Source organism: Rhamphochromis sp. 'chilingali' (assembly GCF_963969265.1).
Source record: "Rhamphochromis sp. 'chilingali' genome assembly, chromosome: 8".
Lineage (NCBI taxonomy): Eukaryota > Metazoa > Chordata > Actinopteri > Cichliformes > Cichlidae > Rhamphochromis > Rhamphochromis sp. 'chilingali'.
In genome coordinates this window covers 32,537,294-32,556,699 of record NC_137935.1, presented here as the reverse complement: position 1 = coordinate 32,556,699, position 19,406 = coordinate 32,537,294, and the positions used below count along the sequence as shown (strand labels likewise).

Sequence of the window (19,406 nt, the reverse complement as noted above, 5' to 3'; positions counted from 1 at the left end):
TTTTTTTTTTTTTTTAAATAAATGACATAATTCGTTGAAAGCTAAGACAGCCAATGCCTAAAGATAACATCAGCTTTCTAGCCAGTGTCTAGAAAGACAATATGAAAGCCCATTTAGAAGCAAGAAGATTCAATTTTGTCCCCATATGACCACAGTCACCATTGTTCAGCAAAGGTAGAGTTGCTTAAATGTTCCTTTAAATGGTCCCTATGTTAACAGACATAAAAAGTCCCTTAAGTGCCTAGCAGGGCACATGCAGGAGTCACAGGGTGAAAGGTGGGGAGCACCCAGGACAGGTCACCAGCCTATCACAGGGCAAGCTCACTTATAGCTACAGACAATTTAGAATTGTCAGTTAATCTAACTAATGCATGTCTTTGGACTGTGGGAGGAATCCACAGTACCCAGATTAAACCCACATAAGCATGCAGAGAACATGCAAGTGCCACCTACAAAGGCTACGGCCAGCAGGTGGAGTCAAACCTAGAAACCTCTTGCTCTGAGGCAAAAATGCTAATCAGCACACCATCACTCTACCATTCCAAAATTAGTGTTGACAAAGAAAAAAAAAGAATTTCCTTTAATTTTTGTTTAACAAAGTAAAGCAAAGTAATGCAACACATCATTGTGACTAAATGCAGCAAACACATCAACGGTTTATTAAAGTGGAAGATGGGGGAAATGTTTCTACTTGTCTTCTTCATGCACTTGTGAGCAACACTAGCCTGAGTTGAGGTCATGAAGAAGACAGGGTGAAAAGGCATTGGGGTGGAGCTTTTAAAGAGTAGACATATGCAGATCTTTGGATGAAAGGACAAGAATATAGTGGAATATGTCACTTTGTAGTTAAATTTCTTTTATTTTTTTCTTATATTTTCACTTGGTAATGAGTACTGGAACAGATTACTTTATCTTCTAAGAGAAAAGGTAAACCAATGCATTCCAAGTAGTGTGTAATGCATCATAACAGGCCATCTGCAGATTGAAGATCACATGAAATGGTGAAAAGCTTCAAAGAAGTGTTTGCACAACTTTCGTGAAGGTCCATAGGAAAAAAAATCTAAATACGGTAATAATTCATTTCTGCATTCCTCTTTCTGCTTCTTGAATCCATCCATCCTTTTTTTTCTTTCCCTTTCAAGCTGATTTCTTTGCTCCTTCCAAATGCATCTCAAAAAAGACACTGCAGCATCTAACTTAATTCTGCAAAATCTACTCTGGCCTCGTCTCCTCTCTGTGTGCCTTCCTCTGTGTGTGTGTGTGTGTGTGTGTGTGTGTGTGTGTGTGTGTGTGTGTGTGTGTGTGTGTGTGTGTGTGTGTCTCACTCTCTGTCTGTCTGTAGGGCAAATCAATAGGCCCTGGCTGCCTATTTGCTGCCAAGTATGGTCAGCTGTGACCACTCAAAACAACCAAAAGGAAAGAAGTAAGGAAAGAAGAGAGAGAGAGATGAGACACCTACTCACTGTATGTTTTACCCAGTTCAGTCAGCCACTGAACTACATACTCACATAGACCATGACTCCCAAAAAGCCCCTCCCACCTTCCGTTCCACGTCTCAAAAAACAATGGAGCAAAAGCAGAAGAGGCTGAACAAAAAGATTCTGTATATAGCGTGAAGATGTAGGCGAATATAAGTGTAAAGGCCACTGTGGAATACCCCGGACAAGCAGCATACACTAAGATCTGATAACAGACACCAAGTTCCCATTTGTGGCTTTATACAAATAGCCAATCGACACTACCCCATATTCATGCCATCCTTAGCACTGAGGCAGAGAACAAAGGCTTGATTTCTCATTAGCAATAAAAACAGCATCTGTTCGCTAATGAGCAAAGTTCAATATGCTGTAAGGAACTGTGTTATTCCGTAGTCACAAGACTCCCTGCGAATCTAGCCGCGGCACTCATGGGATCACAGAAAGCCTCTCGACCTTCTCCTTAAACTTATCCACTCCGACTCTGTCTTTTGTCTCTAATGCTTGTGGAACTGTGCCGGGATCAGCGGCCTGGCATTCTTCCATCACTGCAGCCGCTTAAGCTCTCCTACTTCACAAATGGCATAGAGCTCTGAGAAAAGAAAAAAAAATAGGAAAAGAAAGAAAGTGTTTGTGGAAAAGAGAAAAAAAAGAAATCTGTGAAGTTCCCCCGTGTCACTGAGGCTTGCCTCCCCGTGGCCGTGGCAAACTGGACAGGATTTGTGCCGCACACTGTGTCACAGCCTCGTTGGAGGATTTATAGAGTGCTCCCTATAATGCACTTCCTCTCCTCCACTGGAGTGGACATAAATCTGCCTCTATTTTTTTGACACCCCCCTTTTTTATTTGCTAATGGGATCCTCAAATGCCTATCCTCTTGGCTTGTCTTTATCCCCTCTACACACACACACACACATAAAAGCACTAGCTCACACACACACAGTTGCGCATGCAGAAGCTCTATAAGGAATGGCATAAATTATAATACCTGCATTGATTAATCCTGCAACTTCTCTAGCAGATGTCCGAGCAGCCAGCTGGTTAGCACGGAGCCTCTTTCACTGGCTGAATATTACACTCTTAGCTGCTTACACGCTCACTGATGGGGGGTGGGGTGGGGGGGGGGACCTACAGTGTGTTTATCTGGATATAACAAAGCAGCAAAAAGGTTCCCCCAACAACGAGTCACACAGTGGGCAGCTGAATTAAAATACAGTGTGCTGGTAATGAGCTATCTAAATTCAGAGTTCATATTACTTGGAATTACACAAAAGCAAGGCTCCGGGCAGCCCTGGCAAAAAACTGTATAGCTCTTTCTGCCTCGCTGCCAGGAGATTCTCCCTGTTGAGCTGGGACACGGTCGGTCCTGGGGAAATCGATTGAGCCGCAGCGTGTATCTAGCGAACGCAATAATTCCTTTGTAAACGACATCACCTCCTTGCCTATTTTTGCATACTTGGCAGCTGTCAACATGTTGGCTTCAATCCATCACTCTCGCTCAGATTGCATGCACACACACATATGCAAAGGGGGTGTTAACACTTCAAGCTCTGATTATTGACAACTAAGTAAGAAACACACGCTTGCATGCCGAGTCTGACTGGATGACTCGAGGGTGACGGTGCTTAAAGGAAGTCGCCTTCCTGGAATGAAACGGTGGCTAAACACAAAATGACAGGAGCGGCGGCGCTTCAAAGTTATCTGGGAAACAAGTTTGTATACTGGCCCTGCAGAGGCAGATCCCTCTCCGGCGCCTGACACGGATGCACTCTTTCAGTTGTTATCTCAAAAGCTGAAAGTGAGAACCAGACTTGGAGTTAAGGAAAAAAAAGAAAATGGGGAATGGTGCTTCTTATTGTGTCTGCTTCCCAGAAGCTGTGACAGGAAGCAGGAACGGGTGGTAAAGGTTGGGCAATGTACAGAGCAACAGATAGCAGCAGATAGGCAGATACTGGATACAATAGCCTCTTATTTTCTCCTGGATTTAACTGCACTATACAGTGTCCCAGGGGAATCAATTAGAACCATGGTGTGCTTGGTTTTTTCCACCCCCATTGACTTGGCAGTAATTTGTTTACTTCACAGCCAAGCTCTGGATAACAAAAAACACACACACACACAATAAATCCTTCCTTACAAAGCAACCTTACCCTTTCTTTCTGGCCATATTACATCTCTGAACTAATCCAGTTAATACCCTAATAGGTAACATGTATTTGCACATGATAGACAGCCCCACTGTTCCTTGCGTGCAACTGAAAAGTGCATTAAAGGCAAAACTTTGACCTCTTGGCCAGGTCGCAGCCCACAGCAGGTCTATTAGCATATCTTTTCCTTACACACACACACACACACACGCAGAAAAGATTGCAGCTGTAGGCAGCCAGCCGACCAGCAACAGGGAGGATCTTCCCCGTGTCAGAAGGCGAGGAGGATGAACAGCTTATCACAGTTCTGGTGCCGCGTGGCTGCCAGATGAAACTGACAGGTGTCACCTTGTTATTTTGCTGTGCAAAAGCCCGCCCAGGTCTACAGGGAGTTGATTAGCATGAACCTGTTGCCGCATTTACCTGCTTACCTACGGCACATGCCAGTTTCACAAGAGGACTGAGCGGCCCCGCTGCAGTGGGGATGCTGGGAGACCTAAAATTAGCTCAGCAGCGAAGCAAAACTGCCAACAGTATGGCACAGATTTATGACATCTGGACGTCATTATCGTATATCAGGTGGCTTGGGGGATTTTTCGTGGCGCGTGTTTTGCAATTTGAAATGAGCCAAAAGTAAGTGCCAGTACTTAGAGGCAGTTTGTGGACTGACACAGGTACACACACAAAAGCGCATGACTTTTAAAGGAGACTCATAAAAGTTTGATTGGATCTTGAAAGCTTCGACTGCTTTTGCAGAATTTGCCATATTTAGCTGCTTACATAGGTACATATCTTTGCAACACTAAGCTGGGGGCTGCCACGTTACATACATGTGCATGGCATGTGTATCCTCAGGCAAAGACATTGCCTTATTCCTTTTCCAAGATCCTGGACTTCAGAAGTGAGTCATGCAGATTCTCTCAAACAATAAGCTCATGACAGGTCACACTAACCCCCCCTGCTTTAACTATATTCTGTCATGTATTTTCTTACATGCATGCAAATATATATACGCAGTCTTGGATGATTTTTTTTGTTTGTTTGTTTAATTAAAACTTCTGCTTCGCTTTTTCCCCTGCCTATTCCTCCGCCTATCAGTCACAAACAGCAGAAAACAGGAAAGCCCGTAACCTCAAATAGTGCACGAGGATGCTTCATCTACACTCATCTACACCACAAATATGAAGAAACAAATGTGAAGAGGGTGAGCTACTATAACAAAAGTCGTAATCAATTTTCTAGCAATGCCACCTGAGATTAGCCCACCCTATAATATAGGCCATAACAAGGTCACTGTACGCTCTTTATTGAGTAACACAGAGCGACTGTAGTGATGCCACAGAAGATAAAAACGAATACTTCCGAGTGCCATCGGGGGCTGCACCGTCGTACAGTTATTATCAAGTGCTAAGTATCCACAAGTCCACGCAGAAACACCAGCGGAAAATTACAGCCCTGTCTTGGAGTGAGGAACAAAACGCGCACACAGTGCAATCAGCAGAAACATCAATTAGTTCGCCTCATCAGATGGTCATCCCTCTGCATCCACAGCCACCCACTATAATAATAATAAAGCACACTGGCAGACGGGCACGCTGCCCTTCACCTACCGTACCTTTGGTGTGAGCGGCGCTCAACCCCAAAACCAGAGCAGCCAGCACGCCGGCTATTCTCAGCATCTTCTCGTTGGAGATTCAGGAGAGGGACTAAGGCGACCTCCTTCCTCCTCTTCTCTCCTCTTTCTGCCTTTTTTATTTTCCTCCTCTCTCTCTCTCTCTCTCTCTCTCTCTCTCTCTCTCTCTCTCTCTCTCTCTCCTTTCCGCCCTCTCTCTCTCCGCGGGGTCTCTCCTCTCTCTCTGTTGAGGCAGTGTGGAAACAGTTCACTGATATGTGGGACAAGCCGGGGGAGCGTGGAAGTAGAAGGACAGCGGATAACCGCAACGCACCTCGCCGCTCGGCACCGCGCGCGTCGCACCGCAGGCTGCTCGGACTGTGGAGACGGGACCAGAGAGCGGCGGACCCCCGGGACCACACCGAGCTACGTCATGAAGAGGAGAGAGATGGACCCGGGCGCTTTTCCTTTTCTTTCTTTTCTTTTTCTTTTTTTGTTCTGTCGCTCTCCCCGTCTCCCTCTCACTCTCTCATCCTCCGCCCTCCTCGCTCTCCTCCTCCTCCCTATCTGTAGAGCATCCCAGCCCACTCCAACAGCAGCGTGCAGTGATCCCTAATGTTACAAAAAACGAGAGGGTGAGGGAGTTTGAAAAGAAGCTATTTGAATGGATTCCGTGTACAACACTGTTGGGTTGTCAGCGAATATTTCTATAATAAAAAATAAAACCGAAACAATTGAACTACAAGCGCTAAAGGCTCATTACAACACCATCAGAGTTAAACGCTACAATGCCATTAGAAAGCAGTGCATATAATGCTGTAATTGCGATGAAGGGGAAAGGGCCATACAATTAAGGCACGGTAAATTTAAACGGAATATCCAGGAAGTGATTTTAATACTGCAGCGTTTTTTTGTTTTTTTGTTGCCACTCATTAAAGTGTTGTTGCTCTAAAGCAGTCCTAATTTACTGTGCAGGCTGGTGTGTCCGCAAGTCGGATCTATAGTTTTGAATAATCTACAATTTAACTGACATGGATATTTGTGGATTTACAGACTCCAGTTGTTTTAAGCTTGAAACACTGACACTCGAATGTAAGTTGCAAAAATGTTACTGCTTTGTTTTTGGTTTTTGGGTTTGTTTGCTTTAAAAAAAAAAAAAAAAAAAAAAGATTGTAAAGTATTTAAAAAAGACGTTAATGAGTTTTTCGTTTGGTTTTTTTGGGGGGTTTTTTTTGGGGGGGGGGGATGTCATATTTAGCCCAGAGGTTGGCTGTGAACTTATGAGCAGAGAGCTAGCAAGGTTTGTTAGCAAGCTTCACAGACACTTCTCTGTCTGTAGTGAGACAGAAACTTCTAGGACAAGTTTCGCATCACAACAAGACAGATATATAATTTGAGAGTATATTTATTAATATTCCAAAAGGTGCCAATGCCACAACCATGGCTAAGAGGTCCTTTTGAGTGTCTTCTATTACCCGAGGTGAGGCCTAGCTGACGAGCTTTAGCTGCCCAAATGAGCAAACAGGCCTCTACATTTAAGCCTTAGGAGCAGAGGTGTCTAACATAAGGTCCAGGGGTAAGAATCAGCCCACTAAACACTCTAATCCGGCCCACTGGACACCTTTGGAAAATGTAAAGAACCGCATAGATTTTTTTTCCTCCTGAAATTGTTATTTCTTACAATTTATGCACAAAGAGTTATGTTGGCAGATTTCTTACAGTTACCACAGCACCATTTCTTTAGCATGTAGAAAAACTGAGACTTACCATTGAAACTGCACTTATAAGAAGCTAGAAGAAGAATTCAATGTGTAGTTAAACTGGGAGTTTCACTGGTCTGGCCCATGTAGGTTCAAAGTGGGCTGTATGTGGCCCACGGTGTAAAATTAGTCTGACATCTCACATCAAACATAATCATGATCATGATGGATTTTGTTTTTGTTTTTTAAATCACCCGCCATACAGGTGTGATGAAGGAGGAAACTATCCATAAAGCCCAAGTGACTATTAGAGGAACTGCAGTTTTTGGCACTTTCACACTGGATTTATTTTGACAGTGCCAGAGGTTGCTGCTTGGTTCAGACATTTACGCTGCTTCGTGAAACGGGCAATGAAATTAAAAATCACTGTGCAACATGACTCATGTTTGCAGAGAAAGAGCACAATTTCTTTGCATGTTTCAAATTGGGAGTGGGGGGAAATCTCATTTCATTCTTCTACTTTTGTCTGGAAGGTGTGCGTGTGTCAATGTGTATGTGTGGGTGTGTGCTGGCATGCGTGCAGGTTTGTATATGCCTTGTTGTTGATGCTGCGCAGCGGGATTAATAATAACTTTTTCAATTTTCCTGAGTAGCCTATCTCAAAAGGGATTTTTCTTCTTTTGGACCATCTCTGCTGGTTAAGGATTATTCTGGGAGGCAGAGGAAAATATTGCCTCCGTTATCTACGGGGGGTAAGAAACAGATGACAATGCTCTGATTTAAATCCACACAATCCAGTGATGAAATTAAATTTTGGTCTTCGTTTCACTGGAAAATGACCAAAGTGGTGTATAGCTTACAAGGGCGTGTGTACAAAGAGGTGACGGGGCAGAGCAGTGTCTTTCTAGCTAGCATGCTTCGACTTTAACAACCCAAGGAATATGTTGCATAAAGAAGACTCGAGTGAACGGTTGGGTGACATAGGGGAAAAATATCAACAAAATGCATCACAGTAGGAAAATAAAGTGTTGAATGATCATTTGCACCCAGAACAGCTTGAGTAAACACTGGGATTGATTCTAAAAGATACTCCCTTATTTGTTATTTTAATGATCATTCAAATCATTTTCATAGTCAAACCATTCACTGTGTACTCAGATGAAGGTGAGCTACATGAGCAACTTTACAGGCTAGCATAACGGAGACATCAGGACTCAGAGGGTTAAGCTTTTGCTACAGTTCATCACTTGTTCCTTTAATTTTTTGTTTCCTCTTTTTTGTCATTCATAGCTGAAAGAGAATCTATTACACTTTTTTAAATTTTCTGACTATACAGTTACATAGTCAGAAAATTCAGAACAGTACAAATGAAAGCTACATGAGCTAATCTCATGTAGCTGTTGTTCAAATCTTTTGCTTGCGAGGGGCTGCCAATCAGCAGAAAGTTGGCTTAAAGGGAGGGGGAAGGAAAGTGAAGCGTCAGTTTCAGATGAATGATCAACTGAGGTGATGTGTTCTTTAAAGCTGCAATAGTAGAGTCCGAAAATAACAACATGGAGCTTCTAATCAGTCCCCTTTAAACACCTCTGAGGGTATATACTATAAGCTATTATATTCCACAAGGCTTTAAAGCTTAGGGACAGCTCTTCTCCAAATTATTAATCTGCAGACGCAAATACTATATCACAGAAAAGCAGGGCCCATAATAATGTAGCAAGGCAAGTCACCTGGCAAGATACGTCCTGAATGTGACAGAAGTTTCCATATCAGTAACTGAGCTGCATCAGGCAAAATACTTCAATTTTTTTCATCAGGGCTATTTTCAAAATTACAACCTGCTGCAAATGGCCAATTTTGTGAGAATCCCGTTTCTGCTCTCCAGGTTTTTGATGCTTTTTCATTATTGACACACATTATGCTCACCAGGCTACCGTATCTACCACCCTGGGAATAGTGAATTGGGAGCCATAATGCTAATGCGATATCACACCATGTCCGTCTGTCTGCTCAGAGTCCAGAGAAAACTTTCGCTCGCAACGCGCCCCGTCAGGCAATCTAACCCGGCCGAGCGGTTTTAATGTGCAATTCTGGTCGCCTCATGGAAGTATTTCACTTTTGGGAGATATTACCGGCTACTATATGATGATGGAAACCTTAGGAAGGATGACAACATTAGTTTACTATTGTGCAATAAATATATAATGTCAGAACGTAGCCCTTCCATAACAAATGAAGCACCGGCAAGGATTTAAATAAAACACAATCTGGGTAATTCAGAGGAGAATGTTGATGTTACGTTTTCTTTTTCTTTTTTTTTTACTGATAGCTTTGTTTCATATTAATTTTCTTATCTTTGAATCTCAAGTCTGCTCTGAGTTAATTCCATATCTCTTTACTATGCACCGTCACCCTGACTGCAACAACTGACACTGAACACAGCGGAACACAATGAAGCTTTTGTGACTCAGCAGGCTTAATCAGCAATAACTTATTGTGTGGAACATTGTGGCCACTTACCAAAGATTTGTGAGTCATAGCCAGAATGCTACACACATAGGTGTGGCTAGCGGTCAAGCTTGTTCTCATGTGCCTTTGCTCTTGCATAAAGTTTAGATGCAGGACCGTGGCACACAAAGAAGACAGATGCATGTAGAACACTGACTTTAAACTTTTACTTTGCACACCCAGGAATTGTGCACAGACACACAGCTTTTTCCAGTAAATCAGGTCTGGCTGGAGATCCCTCTGTGCACAGCGAGTGTGACAGATAGAAAAGCACAGTCGTGCATCTTAATTTGATCATTTGCTGAACACATGGAGAGAATAGAAACACCATCGTCTTCATTGCAGGAGCTAATGGTCCATTGTGCTGCTATTTGGAATATAATCATGGAGAGAAGTGAATGCCTTATTTGTGTGCATTTTTTTTTATTAGTCAGTTTCAGGGTTTGGACATTAGCTTGCGGGGGAATGTGTTGACAGTTAAAAATGTTTTATTTTCAAAATTTTGCAAAGCAGGTCCAAGCCAGACCCCAATGTCATTCCCATTGTTCTCCTGCCTGCTGAATGCTCTTAACCTCAGTATTCCATCCTATGACTGTGGGGACTCTCCCAGCATCTTGATCCTTCTCCCTCAGTTGAGAGATAATTTTTTCTCAAGTAATGACGCTCCCATGTTTCCTTTTGATCTTTTATACCATATCTCCACGTGCACAAAGCCTTTGTTTTACTCCATGTTTTGTTCTTCTTCTAAGCTCTGTGTATAGACTAATCACTCTACTGTCACCACATCACATCTCTCCATCTCCCTCCCCCTCCTCTCCCCTCTCACCCTCGCTGTCCAGTAAGTGTGTGTGTGTGTGTTTGACAAGAGTGCAATGCCTCGGCATGCTCCCACTGACAGCTGGCTGAGGCTGTAGGAGGAGGTGAGGACGGGGAAGGGTAGGCATGAGAGGCGGCTAAGAAAGGCAAAGAGATAGACCACCATCCCCCTGGCGTTTTTCTGAGGAAGTGTCGGTGGCGGCGCTTTGATGCCGCCTACATCATGCAGAGGTCTGAAGCTGTGAGAATGCCTTCTGGCCCCGTTTTGCCTTGTCTCACTGGCAGGAACTGGGCCAGAAGTTGTCATCTGCTCAAAGCCTTGCACATTTCTCAATCCCATTACTGAAAACTGTAAGAGAAAATATTGTTTCCTCTCCCATCAGAAAAATCCAAACACTTAAATTTTATGTCTTTAACTCAGTCATTTTTACTTCTTCTTTAAACATTAAACTTGGTAAAAAAAAAAAAAACAACAACAACAACAACATTTTTTACTAGAACACAACAATACTAGACTAGGCTTTATTTTATTTTAGAGACCAAAATAAATCCCTCACATGCAGGTGCATTTTTGAAATATAAAAGCTTTTATTTGTACTGTTCTGAAGTTGCAGAATTGTGAGTAGACAATACAAGACTTTCAGGTTTTTCACTTTATTATTCAGGGCCACCATAGATATATATCGCATTTATTCGTTACTTATTCTGAACAGCAGTTACAGATGACTAAGCATCACATGTATGAGAGTTCAGTCCTTTCTCACGCACTGTAGCTCAGTCTCATTATTGCAATGCATCCAAAACCAATTCAGGTCATCTTGATTTCCTCTAAAATGAACATGAAAAAGAAAAAGAGGTTCCTTTTTTTTAAAGCATGAGTGATACTACAAAGAATACTCTTGCCTGTAAAGATTTGAGTATGTTGAATAAAATTGTATTTATTCAACATGCTTCACACAGAAGAAAAAAAGCTGAAAGGTAGGTGATGAAATGAAAACGTCCTTTTTAAACTTTTTAACAAATAAGAACCTAAACAAAAAATTTTCACATGATAACAATAGGGCTGCCACAAACGATTATTTTGAGAGTCGACTAGTCACCGATTATTTTTGCGATTAGTCGACTAATCAGATCATCATCCATTGGACGTAAAACGTACAGCTTATTGCACCAGCAGCATCTGCTCTTATATAACTAGCATTAGCTTACAGCTTTAAGTGTTTAAGGTATGTGCTAACTAAAAATAAAGACAAGATGATAGTTTATTACATTTTAATGAAATTTGCAGATTGTTTCGGTGAAGTTTAATAAACTCCTTGCTATCTAAAATATAACGGGACACCGGAGTATATTCTCCAGCATCTCACACTTCTGATAATCAGTTGTCTGCTTGACGTTTATTCAGCTGTGTAAAAACTATAACTTTAATCTCAGCCAAACCGATTTACTCAGGAACAAATAAAATATTAAAAAAGCCAAACAATAACATTTTTAAGTTATCTAAATGACTTATATATCATGTTTAACCTGCGTAGCGAAAGACGGCGGTGGGTTTGAAAACGATTTGCCGGGAGTCCGGTGTTCTCACGGGCTCTAGTGAGCCTTGCCCCCGGCTAGCTATCGAGCTAGTGGGTAACAGACGTCTCCGAAAACGTCGGAGCGCTTTTGAAAATATGTGGTGTCTTGATAAATTGAGCAGATATTTGACGTTAACACAGTTACATTCTCACCCGAAATATGTTAAACGTTTACTTTGTGACCCAGAAAGAATAATAACAGTAATATTAAAACTAACTAGCTGCCACCGTTGTTGGAAACTGACCTGGGCTGGACTATGAATTCTGGGACAGAGCTACTTTTTCTTCGGGGTTTAACGGCAGCTGGCATCCTTGTACATGCAGTGCTGCCATCTTCTGTTTCAGTCCGTTATTAAATCCTACTACTTATTCCTGCGGCTGTTGTGATCTTACAAAGCTTCAAACGACGCGTCGACTATTAAATCAGTCGTCGATGATTTTGATAGTCGACGTAATCGTGACTAGTCGACTACTCGTGGCAGCCCTAGATAACAATATCCTTTCATTCTCTGCAGTGCACATTACACCTCATACAGTCATGTGAAAAAGAAAGTACAAACTCTATCAAGTCAAATGGTTCACATATCACAACATAATAAAGCAAATAATAATAATTAGTCCTTATCAGTTTCTAAAATTATTTAAGTACACACTCAGATGAACATTGGACACATTACACCATGCCATTTACTGAAAAAGAGCCAGAATGCAGAAGCAGAAGAACTATGTGCATCCTGTAATTCAACAGTGTAGAGACACTTTTATGAAGTAACTGTTTTCAGTCTGACTTTATCAGACTCTTACATCATTGTGGTTGAATTGTGGTCGACTCTTAATGCATTTGTTAATGCACAGCTCTCTTAAAGATACAGCGAGAAATTATTTAGTTATTTATTAGTGTATTATTGTGTCTCACAACAAATTGATGCATTCTCATAAACAGAATTATTCCAATAAAAATAGGAAGGAGCGGGTGCTGGTTTGTGGGAAGCCTCATCTCCTGAACTCAAGTCAGGCCTCTAAAACACGAAAATGTGAATGAATGTGCGTATTTATACTATACAATACTACAATTCTACTACGCAATTAGTTATTGTCAGTAGATCCGATAAAGCAGTGGTCCCCAACCTTTTTTGCTTATGTCCGACAATATTTTCACGGACTGGCCTTTTAGGTGTCGTGGATAAATACAACAAAATAAAACCAGTACCAGTACCAAAAAAAGACTTATTCATAACACATGGGAAAAGACCCAGGGAAACTGAGTTAATGATAAAAACAATTTAAAAAAATAACAATAAAAACCACTAAAAACCCCTGAAAACCATAAATTTCACACCCGAGCCTCAACTTTCGCAGCCTGGTACCAAATGACTCCGATCCGTGGCACGGGGGTTGGGGCCTGCTAAGATAAAGGATTGCTTACACTTGGCACTGCTGCTGCACTTGAATTAGAAGGGAATAAAAAAAAAACTTAAAAATCTCAAAACTCAGTTGACTGTAATCTACAATTTACTCACATCTAGTGGTGAGATTCTACACACTGCACCTATAAAGTCCTACCAAACCACTTCAGCACTTGACCGAGCTGATAGGTTTGTAGCTTGAACCTATTCGCTGGACAATCAACAATACAAAACCTAACACGAGCCACCTATTATTTTTCAGTCATTCTGGTGCATATGTCGCATGTCGAGGTTGGCCCAAGCTTCAGCTGTACTTGTGCTTGACAGTTGGTGTTTGTGCTGATATGGTGTGTTTGCTTTTCACCAAATGTTGCACCATGCATTTGGGCCACACAGTTCTATTTTCATCTTATCTGTCCAAAGGAGAAGTGAGACCTGTGTTTCAGAAGTCTTGTGGTTTGTTCACTAAGCCATGCTGCCATGTTCTTTTCAGAAAGTAGAGGCTTTGTCCTGGCAGCCCTTCCAAAGAAGGCGTACTTGTTCAGTCTTTTTCTAATTGTGCTGTCATGAACTGTTTAAGGTTTAGCCAAAAGAGTGACTGATACAATAAAATGACTTACAACACAGAGAATAGGGTCTAGTGCTTTAGCGATTGAGAACCTTGTAAAATGGGATTTTCCCCCTGACTGTTGTGACACAGAAAAGAAAAACATTTAACTTGATTGGATGGAGCCACTTCCTGCACATGCAAGGACGATAGCCATTTGTCTGCTCATTGCTGTTTTGGTAGCTCTGCATTTCTTTTTGTCTCTTCCTCCTTTCTGCCCCCCTTTGCTTGGTTTTTGGCTCTTTGTTCTGCGTGACTCTCCACAGTCACTAAAGCTGCTGCTGTCTTTGAATAGTAGTCCGCCTCTGGTCCAAGGGAGACTTGGCTGCAGCACAGCAGGCTTGTTTGTGGGCCTTGGCAGGAGAGGCTTGCAGACCTGAATGTACCTACTTAGGGTCTTTTTTTATGGCATGAATGTGTTTGTGCTGTTGTGTGTGTGTGATATGTGATAGAGAAACAAACAGTGGAATTTGTGTGTATGCGTGGTGTGTGCATATGTGTGTCTGTGTGTGTATGTGTGGTGTATATGTGTGTGCGTCTGTGGTTTTCTGGTTGTTGTTTTTTTTCTTTTACCTTGGGGGTGGAGGGTCAGCTGACCGTGACCAGACTTTGCACACACATTCATGCCCCAGTCAGAGCCTCCCATCCCTCCAGATCTGGTGTATCAGCCACTTACAGATGGAGAGCTTCAAATAAACATGAACACAACCTTGATTTACACATATACAAGGGGGGAAAAACGAACCCAAAAGAAACTCCAAAATACACGTTAATTCTGGGACAAACCAATCAATCAACACCCCTATGGAAAGCAATGATATGTTCCATTTAGAAAACACATATTTTTGTGACTATTATTCATTTAATTTGACAATATTTAAAGAAGAAACAAAAGTAAGAAAAGAAAGAAAGGCTGTAAAAATTGATTGAAAAAAGACTGTTTGATTTTTATTTTGTAGAACTACCAGAGAAGTTAATAAAAAATGAAAGAAGATAAATAAGAGCAGATGTTTTATGAACCATAAGACGTTTTATAAAAGCAGTACAGGTTGCTTATGTACGATAGCACTTTCCATTCAGCTTCTCAGTTTGCATTTGCTGGTAGAGGTTACACATGAAATTGACATTAAACGTGAGCTACGCAGAGGATGGAACTTCCTCAAAGCAGGTTTTCAACAGACAAGAGATGAATTATAAACTATAAAAAATTAATAACTGATATGTGGCCTGCTGCAGACAAAGAGGTTTGAATGGCAATTTAACAAAAGACATAAATATCTCTTTCTATTTTTTATTTTTGTTTATTTTACCACTGACTCAACAAAGAGAGCCTATGTAATAAAGACGAATTCAACCACAGTTAAAGCAAACATGAAAGCACGCATCTAAAGCATCTAAATGGCACAGGATGAACACACCGTGTAGAGAGTGGTTTTTGAGGTTTGGTGTTTTTCCATTACTAACCTAGTTACAGAGACAAATAACCGTTTAAGGTTAGCTGATGCTAGGTACAGATGACCGTGTAGTGAGTTTTGAATAACTTCAATTGTGCTTTATGTCTGGATTGTTTCACACCTAGAGCCTTTTTGGATTGTTTGCTACAAGCGTAGAGAGCTACCCGTCTCTTTGCCAAAACTCATAGGAGTCATAGGACTGGAGTGCTGCTGGCCTCCGTACTAAGATGCTGACAAAAAAGCACAACAGCCTCAGCTGCATTGAAGGATTTATACCCAAAGACACACACTTGACTTGCCAAATGATGTTAAAGGTAATCAAAAGAAGGTCTTATCACAAAAATAAAAATGCCCCGTTTTCATATCTGCTGCGTATTAAAGGAATGACAGTAAATACCAGGGATAGTTGACATCGCTTCATTGAAAGCACCAGCAACTGTGTGCTCACCTGGAGATGTCCTGCATGCAGGTTCCTGACGTGCCTGTCACACATGTCCATCCCATCTTAACTTGGAGCTTGATCGTAAAAAGATCCTGCCAGTAGTCAGCTTTAGAGCATGATTTGAACAATGAATCAAAATAAATAAATAAATGAAAAACTAAAAAAACAAGGGGTGCTGTTTTAGCGCTAGAATGAATTAATATTCGCACCTGTATCTAGAAAAAAAATTATATACATCAAATGATACCAGAAGTAAAGATTTCTTTTCTTCCATATCAGATATAATAAACATGATAATTTAGTGCAACTTAGAACATCTGAGTGATTTTGCCTGCAAGCAATTCAGGCAGTTCACGGTGATCATTTATATTTCTACGTGTAAATTTTAGCTCTCATGCACAGCTGTCACTTTCTGCAACAGCAGCAGCTGCACCAATCCTTACAGCCTCAAAAAAGTTCATTCTGATGCCGTCAAAGGCATGCATCAATTTAAGTAATTTCCACTCAATCTTAGGGAAAAGACGCAGGTTTGAGAGTTACTAACATAGTCCGTGAGGTTCATGACAGCTTGTAAAGCATTTGTGATTGAACTGTTTTGAAAACCTAAAACAGTAAAAAGCCACTTTGCACATCTATTTCACATAATGACTCAAGACAAGCCAACACAGTGATGCAAACAGACTCTGGCATAATCTCTGACTTGCCAAGTATTTAATATTTATATATTTAAGAGCAACATTTAGAGCAAACTTTGTCTGATGGAACTAACAAAAGTTGTTAATTTTGGTACTTATTACACATTAGTTTACATTTCCAAGGCAACAGGAGAGCTTATACACTGTAAAAACAAAAACAATGCAAAACTAGATAGCTAGATAAATGACATGCAGAACTGGCCTTCTTAAATACTGATATTCATTTTCCCTTACAACCTTACTGTGAAACATTCTCACAAGAAACTGGGAAATCTGACTGGTCATGTTCGATGACTATTCAGTAGACCTGTCTGTGTCCTCTTTTTTCTTCCAGAAACCATCAAATGAGAAGTAATACAACAGTGGATCCAGACAGCAGTTCACACTGGCAAGACAATTCAGAGCCCGTTTATTATCAAAGAAAACAGTCAAGGACACGGGCAAGAAAAATATACTGAACATCAACAAGTTCATGGCAAAAATCAGCATGACGTTCACTCTGTTGTTGATCCTTGTGCTGATATTCAAATGTCTGTTTAGAGTCAAAGACACCAGAACTGTGGACACAATATTGATGAACAGCAGGGTGAAGAGTAACACAAGCTGAAAATACGCTATTGGAGGAAAGAAGTCCTTCTTGTCATCAAAACAAGTGGAAACATTCGAAGTGTTGTTTTTCAAATAATTTAAAAGGTTCAGACTCTCTGGGATATTCACCATCACCACAATCAGCCAGACGAGCACAGCTCCTTTTGTGGCGTTGGACGAGGACCGAAGTTGGCGTGACTTCAGAGGGTAGACTACAGCCAGCAGCCGGTCGATGCTGATGAAGGTGATGAAGACTGCGCTGGAGCGGATGTTGTTGCGAAAAAGCATCGTGAGCCATACGCACGCCATGTTTCCCAGAGGCCATTTGTGTGTGGCATAAAAGTAGACCTTCATTGGTAAGGAGATGATGAGCAGGAGGTCTGAGATCACCAGGTTGATCATGAAGACAGCGTTGGGTGATTTGCGGCCGTGGTGGCGAAGAAGAATCCATAGCGACAGAGCGTTGAGAGGCAGTCCGAGCGTTATAACAGATCCATAAACTACGGCGTACACCGTGTCAGCTTCTGTTCCATTTCGTGCCATTTTGAGCCACGTTGATTTCGTGCATGTTTTGCGTGAGTGTGAAATGTAGAAGTGGGGGAAGTGACTGTATGAGTGTTAGAAACCGCAAGACACACCTCCCTGCAAATCACAAATGCCAAAAACAGTGTGAAAAAAAAAGTTTCAACAGTGCTGAAGTAGCAGAGAAAGCTGAAACAGGAAGTAACCGTATGAGAATGAAAGAGTTGTGTGGAACTAGTTCAGCGTGGGAGCCTAAAGTTGAAAGAAAAAAAAAGTTACAATTTCTTTTTTTCCTTTATGTAAAACTATAAATGTTCTCTGTGGATTATTTCAGGAATCCACAATCCTGTTTGTTTACACTTAGCTCCTTTCTGTGATAAAGCATCATTAAAGATTTTAGTAACTGGTGGATTTTAATTTTTGATCGAAAAACAATAAAAGAATTCAAGAAATTTTACATCTGTTTTACAGGGAAATCAGAATTTTGTTTGAGTTCAAATCTGATTCTCTGAAAAATATATTTTTAGTGCCTCACTGTTTAATCCAGTCTTCCTCTGCACAGAAATTAAAAATGTGTTCAAAACTCACGTTACCCATCTTATTCCAGCATGTCGACATGCTCAGAACAAACTTGCTTGCTTCTTGTACAGGATGAAATCTATTTACTGGGAGGCGTCCACTTTCAGTGAGGGCAAAACTTCCCCATACTTGAATATTCCAGCTACTATGTTTCTCTTTGGGTGTTGCATACTACAGTGTTATGCACCACAATGTCACATTCTCACACCCGTTCTTCTGTTCTGATATCTAACATGGATTTACTAGCAAATAAGAATTCTATGAAAATAAATTTGTTGCAGCACGTGAGACTTTCTTCTTCTCTGTGATGTGACAAAAAGAAAACGTGGCCATGAATTTTGGTTTTGTTTAAGTTTTTGATTGATTACAGTGTTCTGAAACACCATGCGGGCCTTTGATGGCATTGTCGTTTTTTTCATCTTAGTGAACATATCAATGCATCAAGATTTTAATGTTATCCCTTTATGGTTGCATTTTTGTGATTTGGATACAGCTATTTAAGTTTTAACACTAACCCGCTGTTGTAAACTTACAGTACAGCCTAAACAGGTGCACATTAGCCAAATGAACACAAGTGTCAGTGGACTTTTTATCTTTCAGAGGAAGTTCTTTTTCTGCTTTCACAGTGCACAGTACAAGGAGGTTTTTTTTTAGCTCATACTTCACAGTAGGGTCTTTCTAGCAAAAGAGGAACCTTTGAGTGACACAGGTGTATGCAGACGGGTTCAGACATAAGAAGTATACAGTTAGATTCATAAGCTTTAGGGCAATGATACGTTTTTGCTTCTCTGCACCGTTGCAGTGTGAGTCAAACAATCAAGATGTGATTATAGGAAAAAAATGAATGTAATTCATGAACAATTGATGCCATACTTTTGTTAAATTCCTTCAATTAAACCTGAAGGTCTGTGCTTTAATCCCATGATTTAAAATCCAGTGTTGTGCTGTGAAAATGTAGCTGATTTCTTAGTCTTTTTTTTATATATTTGTCACACTTACAGACTTCAGATCAAACAAATTTTATTATTGGACAATGCTAACTCAAATAAATACAAAATGCAGCTTTTTAAAACGATTTCATTTATTAAGGTAAGCAGGCCAAAAGATCTCAAAAAGACATTGATCAGACTGGAAATGGTTCCAAAGCCATTTCTAAGGTTCGACACTCCACCACAGCGACAGCCATTGTGCTCAAATGGCGAAAACTTGAAACAATAGTGAAATTTTCTTGGGTTACTGCAAAATTACTCCAAGAGCGCAACAATGAAAAGAAAAAACACT

The 19,406-nt window shown here is 41.0% G+C and overlaps 2 protein-coding genes across 2 annotated transcripts in view; both read right to left on the bottom strand.

The window, feature by feature from the left end:
- The window catches only part of LOC308400704 (calsyntenin-2-like), a 386,947-nt gene extending 381,208 nt beyond the window's left edge, over positions 1-5,739 (bottom strand). Inside the window, exon 1 of the mRNA XM_080888569.1 lies at positions 5,238-5,739. Coding sequence (XP_080744695.1) covers positions 5,238-5,301 — 64 coding nt within the window. The 5' untranslated portion in view covers positions 5,302-5,739. The remainder of the gene's footprint in view (positions 1-5,237) is intronic.
- A 10,765-nt stretch (positions 5,740-16,504) lies between these two features.
- On the bottom strand, positions 16,505-17,583 carry LOC308401219 (lysophosphatidic acid receptor 6-like). The gene has a single exon (XM_080889348.1). It carries the CDS (start codon positions 17,565-17,567, stop codon positions 16,731-16,733), a length of 837 nt encoding a protein of 278 aa, XP_080745474.1. The 5' UTR covers positions 17,568-17,583; the 3' UTR covers positions 16,505-16,730.
- Between the last annotated feature and the right edge of the window lie 1,823 nt (positions 17,584-19,406).

Excerpts from the sequence above, each read along its gene's own strand:
- LOC308401219 (XM_080889348.1), bottom strand. The coding sequence starts at position 17,567 with ATGGCACGAAATGGAACAGAAGCTGACACGGTGTACGCCGTAGTTTAT.